This window comes from Xiphias gladius, chromosome 10, assembly GCF_016859285.1.
Source record: "Xiphias gladius isolate SHS-SW01 ecotype Sanya breed wild chromosome 10, ASM1685928v1, whole genome shotgun sequence".
Classification (NCBI taxonomy): Eukaryota; Metazoa; Chordata; class Actinopteri; order Istiophoriformes; family Xiphiidae; genus Xiphias; species Xiphias gladius.
This window is the reverse complement of record NC_053409.1, coordinates 8,174,699-8,188,761: the sequence shown is the minus strand read 5'-3', so window position 1 is coordinate 8,188,761 and position 14,063 is coordinate 8,174,699. Positions and strand designations below refer to the sequence as shown.

General features: G+C 37.2%; 1 protein-coding gene across 9 annotated transcripts in view; it reads right to left on the bottom strand.

Annotated features, from left to right (window-relative positions):
* kiaa1109 (KIAA1109 ortholog) overlaps window positions 1–11,114 on the bottom strand; it is a 73,840-nt gene extending 62,726 nt beyond the window's left edge. For all 9 annotated transcript variants that reach the window (XM_040137647.1, XM_040137652.1, XM_040137650.1 and 6 more), the window contains exons 1-8: window positions 10,994–11,114; window positions 7,898–8,033; window positions 5,017–5,133; window positions 3,484–3,562; window positions 3,304–3,368; window positions 2,228–2,402; window positions 1,448–1,529; window positions 1,076–1,269 (exon numbers count right to left, since the gene is read on the bottom strand). In XM_040137647.1, coding sequence (XP_039993581.1) covers window positions 1,076–1,269; window positions 1,448–1,529; window positions 2,228–2,402; window positions 3,304–3,368; window positions 3,484–3,562; window positions 5,017–5,133; window positions 7,898–8,003 — 818 coding nt within the window. In that variant the 5' untranslated portion in view covers window positions 8,004–8,033; window positions 10,994–11,114. The remainder of the gene's footprint in view (window positions 1–1,075; window positions 1,270–1,447; window positions 1,530–2,227; window positions 2,403–3,303; window positions 3,369–3,483; window positions 3,563–5,016; window positions 5,134–7,897; window positions 8,034–10,993) is intronic.
* Between the last annotated feature and the right edge of the window lie 2,949 nt (window positions 11,115–14,063).

The window sequence follows — 14,063 nt, the reverse complement described above, 5'->3', positions numbered from 1 at the left end:
CAATTAAATATTCAGTCCGTATTAAAGCTCGAGTCTGGCAAGAAGACAGTCAATTTGGATTTGATAAATGCATTGGCTTTCCTCTTAAATATTTTTACTTCATCTCACTGGACAGTCCAATAAAGCTTTAAGAGATGACAAGAACTGCTGGGGGCTGAAATCACTGATGGCTTTTCCAAAGGCTACAGTTGCCAAGTTTTTATTGAGACTGACTCCTTAAACTTAAAAGGCAATTTTTATTTCCAAGTGGTTTCATTCCGTTTAAGTGGGGATAATGCTTTATGGCATTCCAGCTTATTACGCAGTGCAGTTAAAGCTGCCTGGTGACACATTCTGCCAAATTTTTGGTATTAAAATTGATCAATTTAGGCACGTACATCCTAATCTTTATTCTATATCCAGTAGCTTTAACCTTTAAGAAGGCTGTAGCTCCTTCACTCAGCAAAGCAAAAGCAGTCGTGCATTAAGCGCAGTGAAGAGTGCTCAGAGCAAAAAACTCAACAACTCAAATAACACTATTTATTTTGAATGAACGCCTTATAAATGTGTCACAAAAAGTTTATATTCTGTTTTTATTTCATACAAACAAGCAGAGAAATATAGAGTGAGTCCTCTGTCTGACTGTTTTTAAGATTCATAACACACATTACATATTGCAATGTAAATAGGAAGAAACAGAGCTGCACCGAATTACCCATTTTAAAACTGTATAAGGATCTAATTTTCTGCAGTTATTATGGCATGCTTAAAAAAAATGACTGGCCAAGGATATTTTGAAGTTAATATTCTTCAGGCAAGAGCTTTATCTCTAAAACCATTTTGGAGACAATAGTTTTAGTGCTGACAACAACATACGTTGAAAAATGATGATGGTTACACGTTGCAAAAATTGCTTTGAATAAATAAATACTAAATTTTGAGGGTGTGTTACATGATTTAATCTATTTGGTATTACTTTAATATAAATTTCACCCTTGAATTTCAACGGCAAAACTCCTTGAACTACAAGCCTTGGAAAATAGGCTATTTTACAGAGAAACTCAGATAAATTAAAAAGTATATGACTTGGACTTACTCATCATTCTGCATGCCCAAGTAACGTGGACTAGGAACCAGCATGACACGCACATTTTCCAGTGAGCCTCTGACGATGTGCATGTACTGGTCCAGGTGGCTGGATGGGGGCTTGGTGGCGTACGTCAGGAAGGCATCCTCAAAGTTCACACAAAGAGTCTGTGGGAGGTAGTGGTTCCCAAATGCCAAGCGACCCTACAGGAGAACAAACACACATGCAATAAAATAACGATGCCTACATGCTTTAAAGATGCTTCTTCACGTTTTTCTAAACAAGCTATTTCTAAAACTGGAATCCTGCTTCCTTTCTTAGACCCAAAGACCCTTAGACCAAATTCCATGCAATTTTTGGTGAATTTCTTGAGGTACTTACGGTGCTGATGTTAACTTTGATGACAGGAATGAGGGAGCGCCAAGACGACGTGGGGTCTGGACTCTCTGCTTTGATGTTCACACTACAAAAAGACCAGAAGACATTCAGTCTTACAACAGTTTAGTAGTACTACATTTCCAGTTAGTACAATTAATTTGGCTTTCAGAGGGAAATGATAAGAGATGTTTTCTGTGCCTCCACTTCCAATGCATTTGGTGAGAACAGAGAGAAAAGGGAGTACGTATGTTCAGCTTATTCAGATTGCTGGTTACACATCTCCATACTTCCATCTTCTCTGATGGAAAGCTGCTGATCCTGGCCTTGTTGCAAATTTTCCCAACAACATCATCAGCTTTTCACAAAAATTATTGTGCTGGTGAAGTGAAGTGAAATACTGGTAAGAAAACAAAGTATCAAACTCACACTAAGCAATTACCAATGTGAGTATATATTTTTTCATTTTAAGACGATTTTAGGATGATAAACATGGAACATAAATAAATAAATACATATTTATGACCCTCTATTTTGGTTTACTGCTCCGATTTGTGGATTATTAATCAAAAAAATAGGCCATTTACTCAGAGACATTTTTATATCATTCTAAGTTAAGACACCTACAGAAGCAAAATACTGTAAGTACTCTGCAATCAGGAATTTCTATTCATAAAATGTTATTTTTAATGCTTCAAATCAATGTTAGGGACACTTTTGATTTTCCCTCAAAAAAGCCTAACATTTAATAGAAGGAAAATCTGCTTGATGAAGCCTTAGTTTTACCTTTCCAGGGTCTTGTTTCTGTCTTCTCGCCCCCTCTCATCTTCTTTTTTGGGTGTTATGAGCGTGGGTTCCAGTCCGAAGGTCTCCTGCAGGCGGGCATAGAGGTCGGTGCGGTTGTAGACGTGAAACTCAAAGCCGTTAACTGTCACGTAAAGCCTGGTCTCTGCCTTGGGGTCTGATGACAAAAGATAAGAGACACCTCAAATGTCATCATCAGGGCATCGGTCTTTCTTCCATCTACAGATGGGTGACAAATTAAAGGAAAAAGCTGAAAATAAGTGGATAAGCAGGATGGCAATGCCTCCATCCATAGGGCACTGAATGGTTTGATGAGTATGAAAATGATGTGAATCATATATGGCCTTTCGCAATCACCAGATCTCAACCAAACTGAACTCCTATAGGAGATTTCAGATTGACATGTGAGACAGCGCTCTCCACCACCATCATCAAAACAACAAACGAGGGAATATCTTCTGGAAGAATGGTGTTCTAGAAGATGTTATGGCCGCTAGTGGTGGCCCAACACAAAAAGTCCCCTACTGTTGGTTTGTCCTTTAATTTGTTACCCCTCTATAAGTTCATGTGTCCTTCCATAACCTATTTATTTATACAGCTATTCTCTCTAAAACAAGAATTTGGGAGCTTTAAAATATTAAGTTTTATTAAAAATATCAACAGAATCAAAAAAGGAAAAACCTATTTAAGATTTACACTGGGGCTGCTACTACAAATTACTTTCATAATCTAACAGTTACTTTCTTGCTCAAATTGTTTCATCATTAGATCTATATGTCAGATAATAGTGAAAATGAATCACAATATCTTGAAGGCCACGTTGACATATTCTTATTTTGTTCAAACAACAATTCAAAATCAGAAAATATTCAAGTTACTATCTTAGAAGCGTAAGAAAACAAGCAAATATTCATATATAAATATCCAAGCAGAGATCATTAAAGCTTATCCTAAACTGCAGGCTTATTACAAACTCCTCAGTTGAGTTCATCAGCATTTATTAGGATGAATCTAAAAAACAACATAAATTGTTCAGAGGATAGTCACAGTCAACTCACCATGCTGTTTCTGCTTTGGGTTATACATTTTCCACCAACGAAATATGAGGAAGCCATCCTGTATCCTGTTACACATACAAAAAAAAAAAAAAAAGGACCAAAAAAATCAGTAGGAAAGCTATAAGATTATAAGATAGAGGTACAGAGGAGAAGCAAACAAGGCACCAAAGGTCAGGTTACCTGATAGACATGTCTTGGTTGATGTAGTAGACATCTCTGAACATGACTTTCCCTGACAGCACAGAGAAGGAGAAGGAGCCTGTTGAGAAGGGGTCAGACACAGAGTGTTAGGATCATATTTTCATCAACAATAATAATATTGTTCATCATACTGACTGAAAAATGCAACATTATCACAGTTTCCAAAAGCAAGTCTAAACCCGTTTGCGTGTGATCACAGTGGTCTGAATTCAGGTCAACACACCAGCTAATTAAAATGTTAAACAAAAGATGTAATTAGATGGTTTTGCAAGCCCTGGTGAAAACAACTGTCTGTGAATTGCTGGGATATTTAATTACCTTCTCTCTCTCTCTTATCATTGAGAAAAAAATAATCTTAATTAGCATCTCAATGTACAACAGATAGGTCACAGACTGTCACTGAGCAAGACAGATGAGCAGGAAACTGAACATGATTTTCTTTCTTTAATCCTTTGTGGCTCATAACATTTCTTCCTCTGTTTTAATTATTTCATGCCAGAAAAATAACACCTGAGTGGTTCAACTATAATCATCCCAGCTTCCAGCTTCCTCCTGTTTTATTTGTTACTTTTCCACTGTCTGACTGAAGACAGGGTATGTAACTCGGCCAAAGACCATATCATTAGAAAGCTCGTTTTGGTCAGTGCCTCCTATGTAAATCTATGCAGGGCTTTTTACTCAAGTCAGGCTTGGCCATGAAAAGACAAACCTTAAAGCATGTTCAAACCTGCTAAGCAGAAGCAAATTTTGTTTGTTTTGTTTGTCTGACGTTTTGTGCTTCTGTTTATCTGTAAATGTTGGTGCCCTTACAATGTTTTTTGTAAATGCCACCTATGGACAGTGGAACAACCTCCTTCAGAACTTCGAAAAATCAATAAAAGAAATTACAAAGTTATCAGTCACCCGGGTCACACAGGTGACTGCTCACTTTATAAAAACCCATATTGGCATGAGACGTTAACTAAGCCATGTACTCCTCATAGAATTTTAATGCTGCCTTGGTAATGGTTCTTGTACTTCCTATTTACTCACAGCCAGTGGGCTGCAGATTCCTGTCCCCATACACTGCTCTGATGCTAAGTAAATATAAGGATTTGCCAATTCACTAGGCATGACTAAGACATATTCTGGCCTCTGTTTTGGTTGATTTTTGGAGTGCAGAGTACTGTAATTAGGGTTGTATTTCGGAGCAGTTGTACCCGACAAGATCTACTCTTTAGTAAAGAAACTGATGTTTTTGGAAGAACCTAATCACTTGCTAAAAAATAACTGAATACTGAGTTACACTTGAATTAATGGCCTCAAGGTGCTTTAGAAATTTATTCCTGTGTCATTTATGCAGAGAAATTCAGTCAGGTGTTGGTTGCTGTTCAGGCTCGTTGGAGATAATCACTGAGAGAACCTGGCTCATCATGAAATATTCAGCAGCCTGAGTTAACGCCTTTAACTGGAAGCTTTGGCAGCGTTTCCCCTGCCTATTCATCACTGTGTCGGAGCTCCTGATGAACACACCAATGTGAATGTAGCCATCTTTGTAGAGTCTGTTGATGATGAGGGTGAGGATGAGGCCAATGTTGCGGGAGTTGTAATAAGTTAAGTAGATAATCCATCCACAGGACAGAATGGTGGCTAGAAAAGAGAGAAAAAAAGAAAAAACACAACGTGGTCTCTGTCAGTAAAAGATGATGAATTCTCATGTGAACTAAAGCTCAGTTTTAATTAGAAGTTCTGCTATCACTCTCAGCTTGATACAGTAAGTTTGTTAATACAAGAAATAATATTAAACAACATTTTTAATGAATTCTGAGGCTTGGAAATGTTTGTTTACATCAGTAATGTTTGTGAACATACAGTAACAGTAAAACAGGCCTATAATTTCAAGTATGATCAGTAAAGCTGACTTGCCTCTGCTAAGTCCAAATCTTTAACTATACTTGTGAATGACCTTGTTATTTATAAAGGTCAACAAACCATGATATGTCCTCCGAATGCAGTGTTCCAGGTGCTACTTTTCCTGACATGACAAAGACCCATTCACACAGAGAAATTCCACCTAAAAACATTATTATTTAAGGAATATAGTAATGCAGGTGGAAATAATATAGTAACTACTTACAGTTGCATGAAAAGGTTTGGATAACCCTGGTCAAAATTTCTGTTACTGTGAGTAGCTAAATGAGTGAAAGATGAACTGATTTCCAGAAGGCATTAAGTCAAAGATGACACATCTCTTTAATATTTTAAGCAAGATTACTTTTATTTTTCAATCTTTTAAAGTTTCAAAATAACACAAGTTTGGGCACCCTGCATGGTCTGTTCTTTGTAACACCCCACAGCTTGTAAACGCTTTTTGTAGAAGCTAAGAGTCTTACACTTCTTGTTTGGGAGATTTTTGCCCATTCTTCTGTGCAAAAGGCTTCTAGTTCAGTGAGATTTTTGGGCCGTCTTGTATGCCCTGCTCTTTTCAGGTCTATCCAAAGATTTTCCATTATGTTTAGGTCAGGGGACTGCGAGGGCCGTGGCAAAACCTTCAACTTGCACTTCTTGAGGTAGTCCATTGTGGATTTTGAGGTGTGTTTAGGATCATTATCTTGTAGCAGAAGGCATCCTCTTTTCATCCTCAGCTTTCTTACAGATGGTTACTCCCAGATTTTGCTGGTATTAACTGAATCCATTCTTCCCTCTACCAGTGAAATGTTCCCTGTGCAACTTGGCCACAAGATCAGCCCAAAGCATGATTGATCAACCCCTGTGCTTAACAGTTGGAGAGGTGTTCTTTTCATGAAATTCTGCACCTTTTTTCTCCAAACATACCTTTGCTCTTTGCAGCCGAAAAGTTCTATTTCAACTTCACCAGTCCACAGGACTCGTTTCCAAAATGAATCGAGTTTGTTTAGATGTCCCTTTGCCCAATTCTGACGCTGAATTTTGTGGTGAGGACACAGGAAAGGTTTCTTTCTGATGACTCTTCCATGAAGGTCATATCTGTGCAGGTGTTGCTGGGAAGTAGAACAGTGCACCTCCACTCCAGAGTCTGCTAAATCATCCTGAAGGTCCTTGCAGTCAAGCAGGGGTTTCGATTTGCCTTTCCAGCAAATCAAAAAAAAAGAAGTTTTCTTGGTCTTCCTGACCTCAACTTCGAATCTCCATTGTTCCTGTTAATTTCCATTTTGGTTACCTGAAAACTCTTTGCTATCGTCTTATAGCCTTCTCCTGCTTTGTGGGCGCCAATTATTTTAATTTTCAGAATGCTAGGCAGCTGCCTAGAGGAGCCCATGGCTGCTGATTGTTGAGACATGGTTTGAGGAATCAGAGTATTTATAAAGCTTTGACATTTGCATCACCTGGCCTCTCCTAATGATGACTGTGAGTCAGCCGTAGCCCTAATAATCTACTTAAGGTCAGAGAACTTGGTAAAAGTTATCTGAGCTCAAATCTTTTGTATGGTTCTCCTTTCCCTTTTTCACTGTAAAATTGTACAAAACAAAAACAATACACTAATATTTCTTGACATGTTGAAAAGAATGTGTCACCTTTAACTTTATGCCTTTTGGAGATCAACTCATCTTCTACTCACTTAACCATTCACAGCAACAGAAATTTTGACCAGAGGTGCCCAAACGTTTTCATGCTAATGCATTCTTTCATATGTTGGCTGACCAGTTGGGTTTCACTGCTGCACTCAAGGTTTTGTTTGATTTTTTTTCTTTTTCTCAAAATTTTTGTTTTTCCTGTTTCCCCCAGGTTGAGGATGTTCCGGTGATACAAAGAAAACAGCTTCTGTGAGTCATGCAATGTCACTGGCCTACTGAGAGCTGCACCCGGACTGAGCAAAAACTGGAAACTATCATTTGTCATACTGTAATTGAATTAAATCACAATGTAAAGATACAGCCAGGATGACTAAGTGATTAAAAGCAAATCCTAATTAAAATCTTTGATGAAATGAGATAAACTTAAACACTTTAGGGAATATTATAGAGCTGTATCATACTTTATACCATTCCCTCAGTGCAATAAACTTCAGTTTATTTTACATAATTTAACCAATTTCAAAAACAACTTACTCTAAAATGAAATTGAAACAATCTCTTGTGCTTAACACATTATTAAATTTGTCTTATCGAAAGCCAGCACACTCATATAGAGTGAAAGGGACTGACATAATATGATTCATCCTCCAAATAATCAATAATTGTACCTAACAGGATAACATCTTACAAAAACTTTGTTTAATAAATGAGGTACAAATAAAAGTAGTAAAAAGTTTCCATAATAGCTTATACATAAGGAAGCAACATCACATCTTCTATGAAACTGCTAGGCCGCTAAGATACAACTTGATAGTAAATATATCAATATTTTTACCACAGTGCAGAGACGGAGCACTTACCAACTAGGAGCCAGATGAAGTTCGAGTTGTGCTTGGTAAGAAAGTCATCCAGATCCACAAAGCTGGGGAAGGTGCTTTCATTGTTTTTTGCAAAATGCCCTTCCATGGCTACAGGCTCTCAGTGCGGTGTCTGAAACTAAAAAGGTCAATTGTCAGATTACTGCTGTGGCACAGGAACAAAACTAAGTGGAAAAACAAAAACAAATAAGAATATGTGCAATACAGCAAAGAAAAACAAAGAGGGAAACTTTTACAGAGAAAATATATTTTAATTTTTTTAATGCACAGATTAACACTGCATTCGATTTCCAGGAAAAGACAGCAAACTAAAAAGTCTTAAATTAAAATGGTGGCATATATATATATATATATATATATATATATATATATATATAAAATATAAGACTTTAAGACCTTTTTAATACCAAATATAATGCTATATAATACCTGTTTCACCACCCAAGGTATTAAAGATATCACTTTATAATCACATTTTTTAGTACTTCCCAGCTGTATTGATTCCTAATAATAATTGTATTAATTAATTATTAAACCCAAATAAGCAGCAGAAAATACATGGATGAATGCATTAACCACTTAAAAGATAGTACTGTGCAGTTTTTAAATTATTGTTAAAGACTTAAATTCATTTGTATAGTACCCCCCCTTCAAAAGAGCTGAGCACTGGGAACTTAAACAAAATGTCTGTTATGCATAACACGTGATCAGAACTAGCTACAGCTCTCAATATGTATCCCTCATTTTGAGGGACACATATTGAGAGTTCCCATGAACAGCTACCAAATGCAAATTAAACTCTTGGAATCAACTCCAAACCTTTTATCTGCTTAATCTATCATGAAATAATGAGTGAACCTGGCCATGAAACTGATGAACCGCCGGTCAATTGGCCAATTACTTTTGAAAATGAGGGAATATGTATAAAAATGGCTGTAATTCCTAAACAGTTCATTTGATATTTTTTTTAAACCACTCAAATTAAAGCTGAAAGCCTACACTTCAATCTCATCTTGATTGCTTTATTTTAAATCCATTGTGGTGGTGTACAGCGGCAGAATTACGAAAACTGTGTCACTGCCCAAATACTTATGGACCTAACTGTATATGTGCACCTACTTTGCATGTCATGAGGACATTGGCTGTAACTAGCGACGTGAACTTTGCTTCTACAGGAAGGATTATTTTATTTTGTTCGTGTAGCAGGGGTTGGTGGACGGGTGTTGCACGCATGTGCGCGCATACAAGTGTATGCTGTGCGTCAGCCCATGCTTAAGAGTCAAAAGCTTGAATACTGTTAGAGACACAAACAAACTAACACACACAAACAAAATCCACCTCAATCCTCATCTAATCCACTTTAAATGACGCTGGCAGTAAAACCACTGCGATGTAACCAAAATCAGCTCTCTTTCTTACAGAAAATACTGTTTCTAAATTTCTCCTTTTGACAGATACCTTATTTTACAAAACAAAATATGATTATCTGTTAACATTCTGTAATTCAACCGAGGATCTAAAATCTCACAGGGGACTTAACACCAAGCTGCCTGCCGGATACTAATCCAATTCTGTTTACACACTACCCAACTCTGATTCAGTCCATCTGAGTGGATCACAGCACAGATATTCCTGTAAGGCAAATTCAGATTTTAGGTAATCACCTACATGAGTTATGAGATGCAAGATGCACAGATTATGCTGCCATCCCAGAAGGATCACTGCTGTTTGTGACTCATCACAGTTACCAGAGCGTTTTTAGTTGTGATTTACAAGCTGTGACTTATGTACACCAAGGAGACTAACTCCGTCAGCCACAACAACTACCTGCCCATTTTTAATTAACTTCCACAGCTGGACCCAAACGTTTTTATGTCAGCATCCCAACAGATACTGTACACATCAGACCAAACACAGCACCTATCAACAGACCTGAGGAAGGTTTGGGGAAATAACTGTTTATATAATAGGTACAGACATAACAGGGAAACATACAGAACGTCTTAACAGAAATTACTGGATTATGTACCAAGATATTTTTATTATTGACCAAAAAAAAAAAAAAAAAAATCAATGTTGCTTGGGAGTCTGGCAACAACTGCAGAAGCATAGATAATCACAAAACATATCTCAGGTACACAAGCTAACGTTCAAGACTATAATGTTGTCACTGTTGTTGTAAGCATATCAATGTTCATTACAACATAGCAGAAATAACTGGATAGACCCGAAACCAATACTAGTCTGTAGCAAAGATGTCTGGCAGGTTTAACTCAGCTCACCGCGCCAAACTGCACTGAAAACCTGCGAATTTACTTAAACCTGCCGTTGCTTATCAGCAAAATACACACCTTACTGAAATGACACCTGACCCTCTCGGACTTGCTGGAGAGATTTACTCGGGACAGATGTGTTTCAAAAAGCATCAGTTTGAACATTTAATCTAAATAACTTTCGGTGCTGTTTGGGTATGTATGTTGCTTAACGTCAAACAAAACGATGCCGATGACAAGGAAACAGAGGGCAGTAACTTATCTTGGCTATTCGACAGTCTCTGGCTTTGTTTACATATTTAACTGGTAAAGCTATCATCGCCACAGTTTTCTATCTTGACATAACGCTATATGCTAAGCTAAAGTTCAACATAGCCAGTCGTACATGGATTGCTATATTAATGATTCACTTGACTTAGATATGATCTTGAACCCAAAGCCATACCTGAAACTAATTTAGCACACACCTACCTAATCCGAGGTCTTGAGTAATTTCCTTAGCATTAACTTCAGCACTAGTAACAAAGACGAACTGTTGCCTAACATGTTTTCTTTTTCTTTTTTCTTTTTTTTTTTTTAGGTGTTTCTATCTTTGCAACAAAAGGTTGCTGGTCCGTCCAGTACAACCAGCCAGCGCCTTAGCTAATGACGTTTTAGCTTGTGGATAATGCAGTTATTAAGCTAACCGCTAAATATTATAACGTTAGCATGGTGGTTAGCTAAAAAGCTAATGACAGTAGGCCGCACCCTTTAACTTCTCCAAATTCAAACTGTGAAAACAAGTCTCTTAATGATCGTAAAATACCTTAATGTCTTCGATAAAGCATGTGGTTTCATCTTTGCTCCAGTTATTCAGGAGTTGCTGTCCCTTTGTCGTGTCAGACATGGGTATTGCTAGCATCCTCTGTTGAATATTTACCTGGCAGACAGCCAGTTAAAAACTCTTCCTGTTCTGTCAAGAGCTGTCATGAAACCGTCCAATAGGAAAAATGGGAAGCCAGAGACTGACCAATTAGAAGAAAGCGTGAGCTTGGTCACGCACATAGTTGACGGACAAGTTTTGCTACCAATCAACATGAATGTTTTTATAGTAGTGGGATCTTACAAGCATTGTTTTGGTGCTGTGTTGGTGCACTTGATCAGCCGGTGATTTTTCATAGTGTTAAACTAAAAGCATAAAGCAAAGAGAGAATATCTCCCGTGTAGCTCGTAGATCAAGCCCTTTTCTGCATAAACGAAGAGGGGATTCATTTTCAATGTGGACCATTTTCTTCTAAGCTGAAAATATTTCCCCTATTCTGTGAATATGATACAGACGGGTTGGAGATTTCCATCTAAGTAAAAAAAGGCCTCTGGCCAGTAGGTTGATAAAGACTAAATGTTCAGTTTCTGAAGCAGTGAAATATGGTGCTGGATGGACCATCCCCTGCCTACATGTCTCAAAGAGTCCTCAGCAGGGTAATTGTGCATGGTAGGCGTTGAATTAAAACTTTACTGTTCACTAATATTGCATCTCTAAATATAGCCTTTCCAGTACACTGATAGTGTTGTTACCTGCCATCATAATGAAACTGAAATTGTAATGTATAAGCTGATCAGGCCAACAAAATTAACACTCTGAATTCAGGCTGTTCCCCATTCTGTTATTGTAGATATTTAATTTAAATTGTACTTTAAGGTTCTTGTCAAATAAATTTCCTTTTGACAAGATTTAATCATATTCCTCTGACTTCCATTAGGCCAATCCTGTTTCTCTGGAACAGTGAAGGTTTTTATTTAAAAAAAATAAATACAACAATTACGCTTTCATTTTTCCAGCCATTTTAATATTTGTGTATGTTAGTTTCGTAAATAGTCCCAACATTTTTCTACAATGTTCCTCTTTGGTTATATACCGCCAAAGAATATATGTCATATATACAAATATTAGAGTATTTACTGTATTCTTAAGGATACATTTAGTTTGCCACCAAGCCCATATGTAAGCTATGGATATTTTAAATCTTACATGTTGATTAAGATTTGTACAGTTGTTAAAAAAAGACTAAGAGTCTACAGCCATCGCAGCTGTGTGAGGCTATACATAGACATAGTGATGTTTTGAGCTAAATGCTAATGCTAGCAAGGCAACATGCTCACAAGGAGGGCTCTTCACAGCAGAGACTTTCCCAGGGGACCAAGAACCTTCTGAGCAACTCAGGAACTAAACTGCTTCACTCTCAAAGCAAGGAGATACTCTAATATTGATATTTGGACATGTGGTGGACATGTATTGTTCTTTATTAATGTTATAAAAATATTTAACATTTGATGTCAGGTTTCTGACTCATTTAAAAAAGATTGAGAGGACAGTAGTAACATCCTGATGTTCAGTAGGTATAATGTTGCATATTCACCATCTTAGTTTGGAGTATTAGCATGCTAAAAGTGGCCAATTAGCATTAAACACAAAGTACAGTATAGGAATGTCATTAGTTTGCCAATTATTTGGTTATACACCACAATACTGTATTGGACATATTTAAATTTGACCTGATGATGGTGCTAAATGAAAAATGAAGGGATCATCAAAGTTATAATAATGCGTACTGAGAGGAACAAGAATGTCTGTACCACATTTCACGGGAATCCATCCAATAGATGTTGAGGCATTTCACAGAAAACCACAAATGTTAACCTCATTGTTGCACTACAAGAAAAGTCAGGGGATCTCCAAAGTCTTTAAGATTCATCCTCTGGGAAACATGAATATTCTAAATTTTGTGCTTATCGATCCAGTAGATGTTGCGATATTTCACTTAATACGTAAAAACTTTGACCTGCTAGTAGCGCTAAAGGAAAATTCAGGTGTACATCAAAATTATTACAATTCATACTCTAGGTAGCATGAATATCTAGCAATCCATCCCATAGTTATCAAGATATTTTTAGTACAAAAATAAAAAATGTCAATCTCATGGTGACACAAGAGGCAATTGATCCTCTGGGGACAATGATTTTCTGTGCAAAATTCCATGTTGTCAAATAGCTTTTCAGTCTGGACCAAAGCATCTATGCCGCTAGCATGGCTAGAAATGCTATCACAGGAGCTGGAGCTCTGCTTTGTCTATTCATTTGAGCCCTTCTGACAGACAACTTCACCTAGGCTGTTATGGTTCTTTGATTTTTTAGCAGCTTCTATCAGTACTACTCTTAAAATTCTCAATTCAACACATATTAGATATTAAAGTGGCTTAAAATTCTCAACTTAACACAAATTAGATATTAAAGTGGTTTGAATCTTAAGTAGCTGAAAAGGGATAGAAAGGGGCCATTTGATTTTTCTGTTCTGTTCAAAAACAATTGAATGTCAAAGCACCAGAAACAGTTAAAACAGGACAAAACACGAACTTCTGTGTTATCTCTAAGAAATGAAAGAACACTAGGGTACTGTTTAATAAAAGAAGTTGCTGTCATGCCTTCCTCCAGTCACAACAACAAAGCATTCCCAAAGAACCTGTAGGAGTCGTTTTACTGAAAAGGTGCCAAACATCAGCCTCAAAGCTTTTCCCTGCCAGTCCAGCCTTCCCCCCAAGACTAACCTATTTTGGCTGTGGCTTTAAAAGAAACCACCTCTCACATGAATTCTTTTTCCTGTCTTCTGAATGTTATTTCTACTAAATTCCTGAAGGGGGTTCTTGGTATAGTCACTACTGATATTCTATTAGTAATTAACACCTCCTTCACTTTTGGTTCATTCTCCTCAAGTTAAATGTGCTGCAGTTCTAGGCCCTCTAGGGGACACCTAATTATAATTTTCTTGCTCAAGGCAATTATAGACTGACTACAATCTTTAAGCTGACTTTTTTTCATCCAGTGGTTTAGAGAAAGCAGTT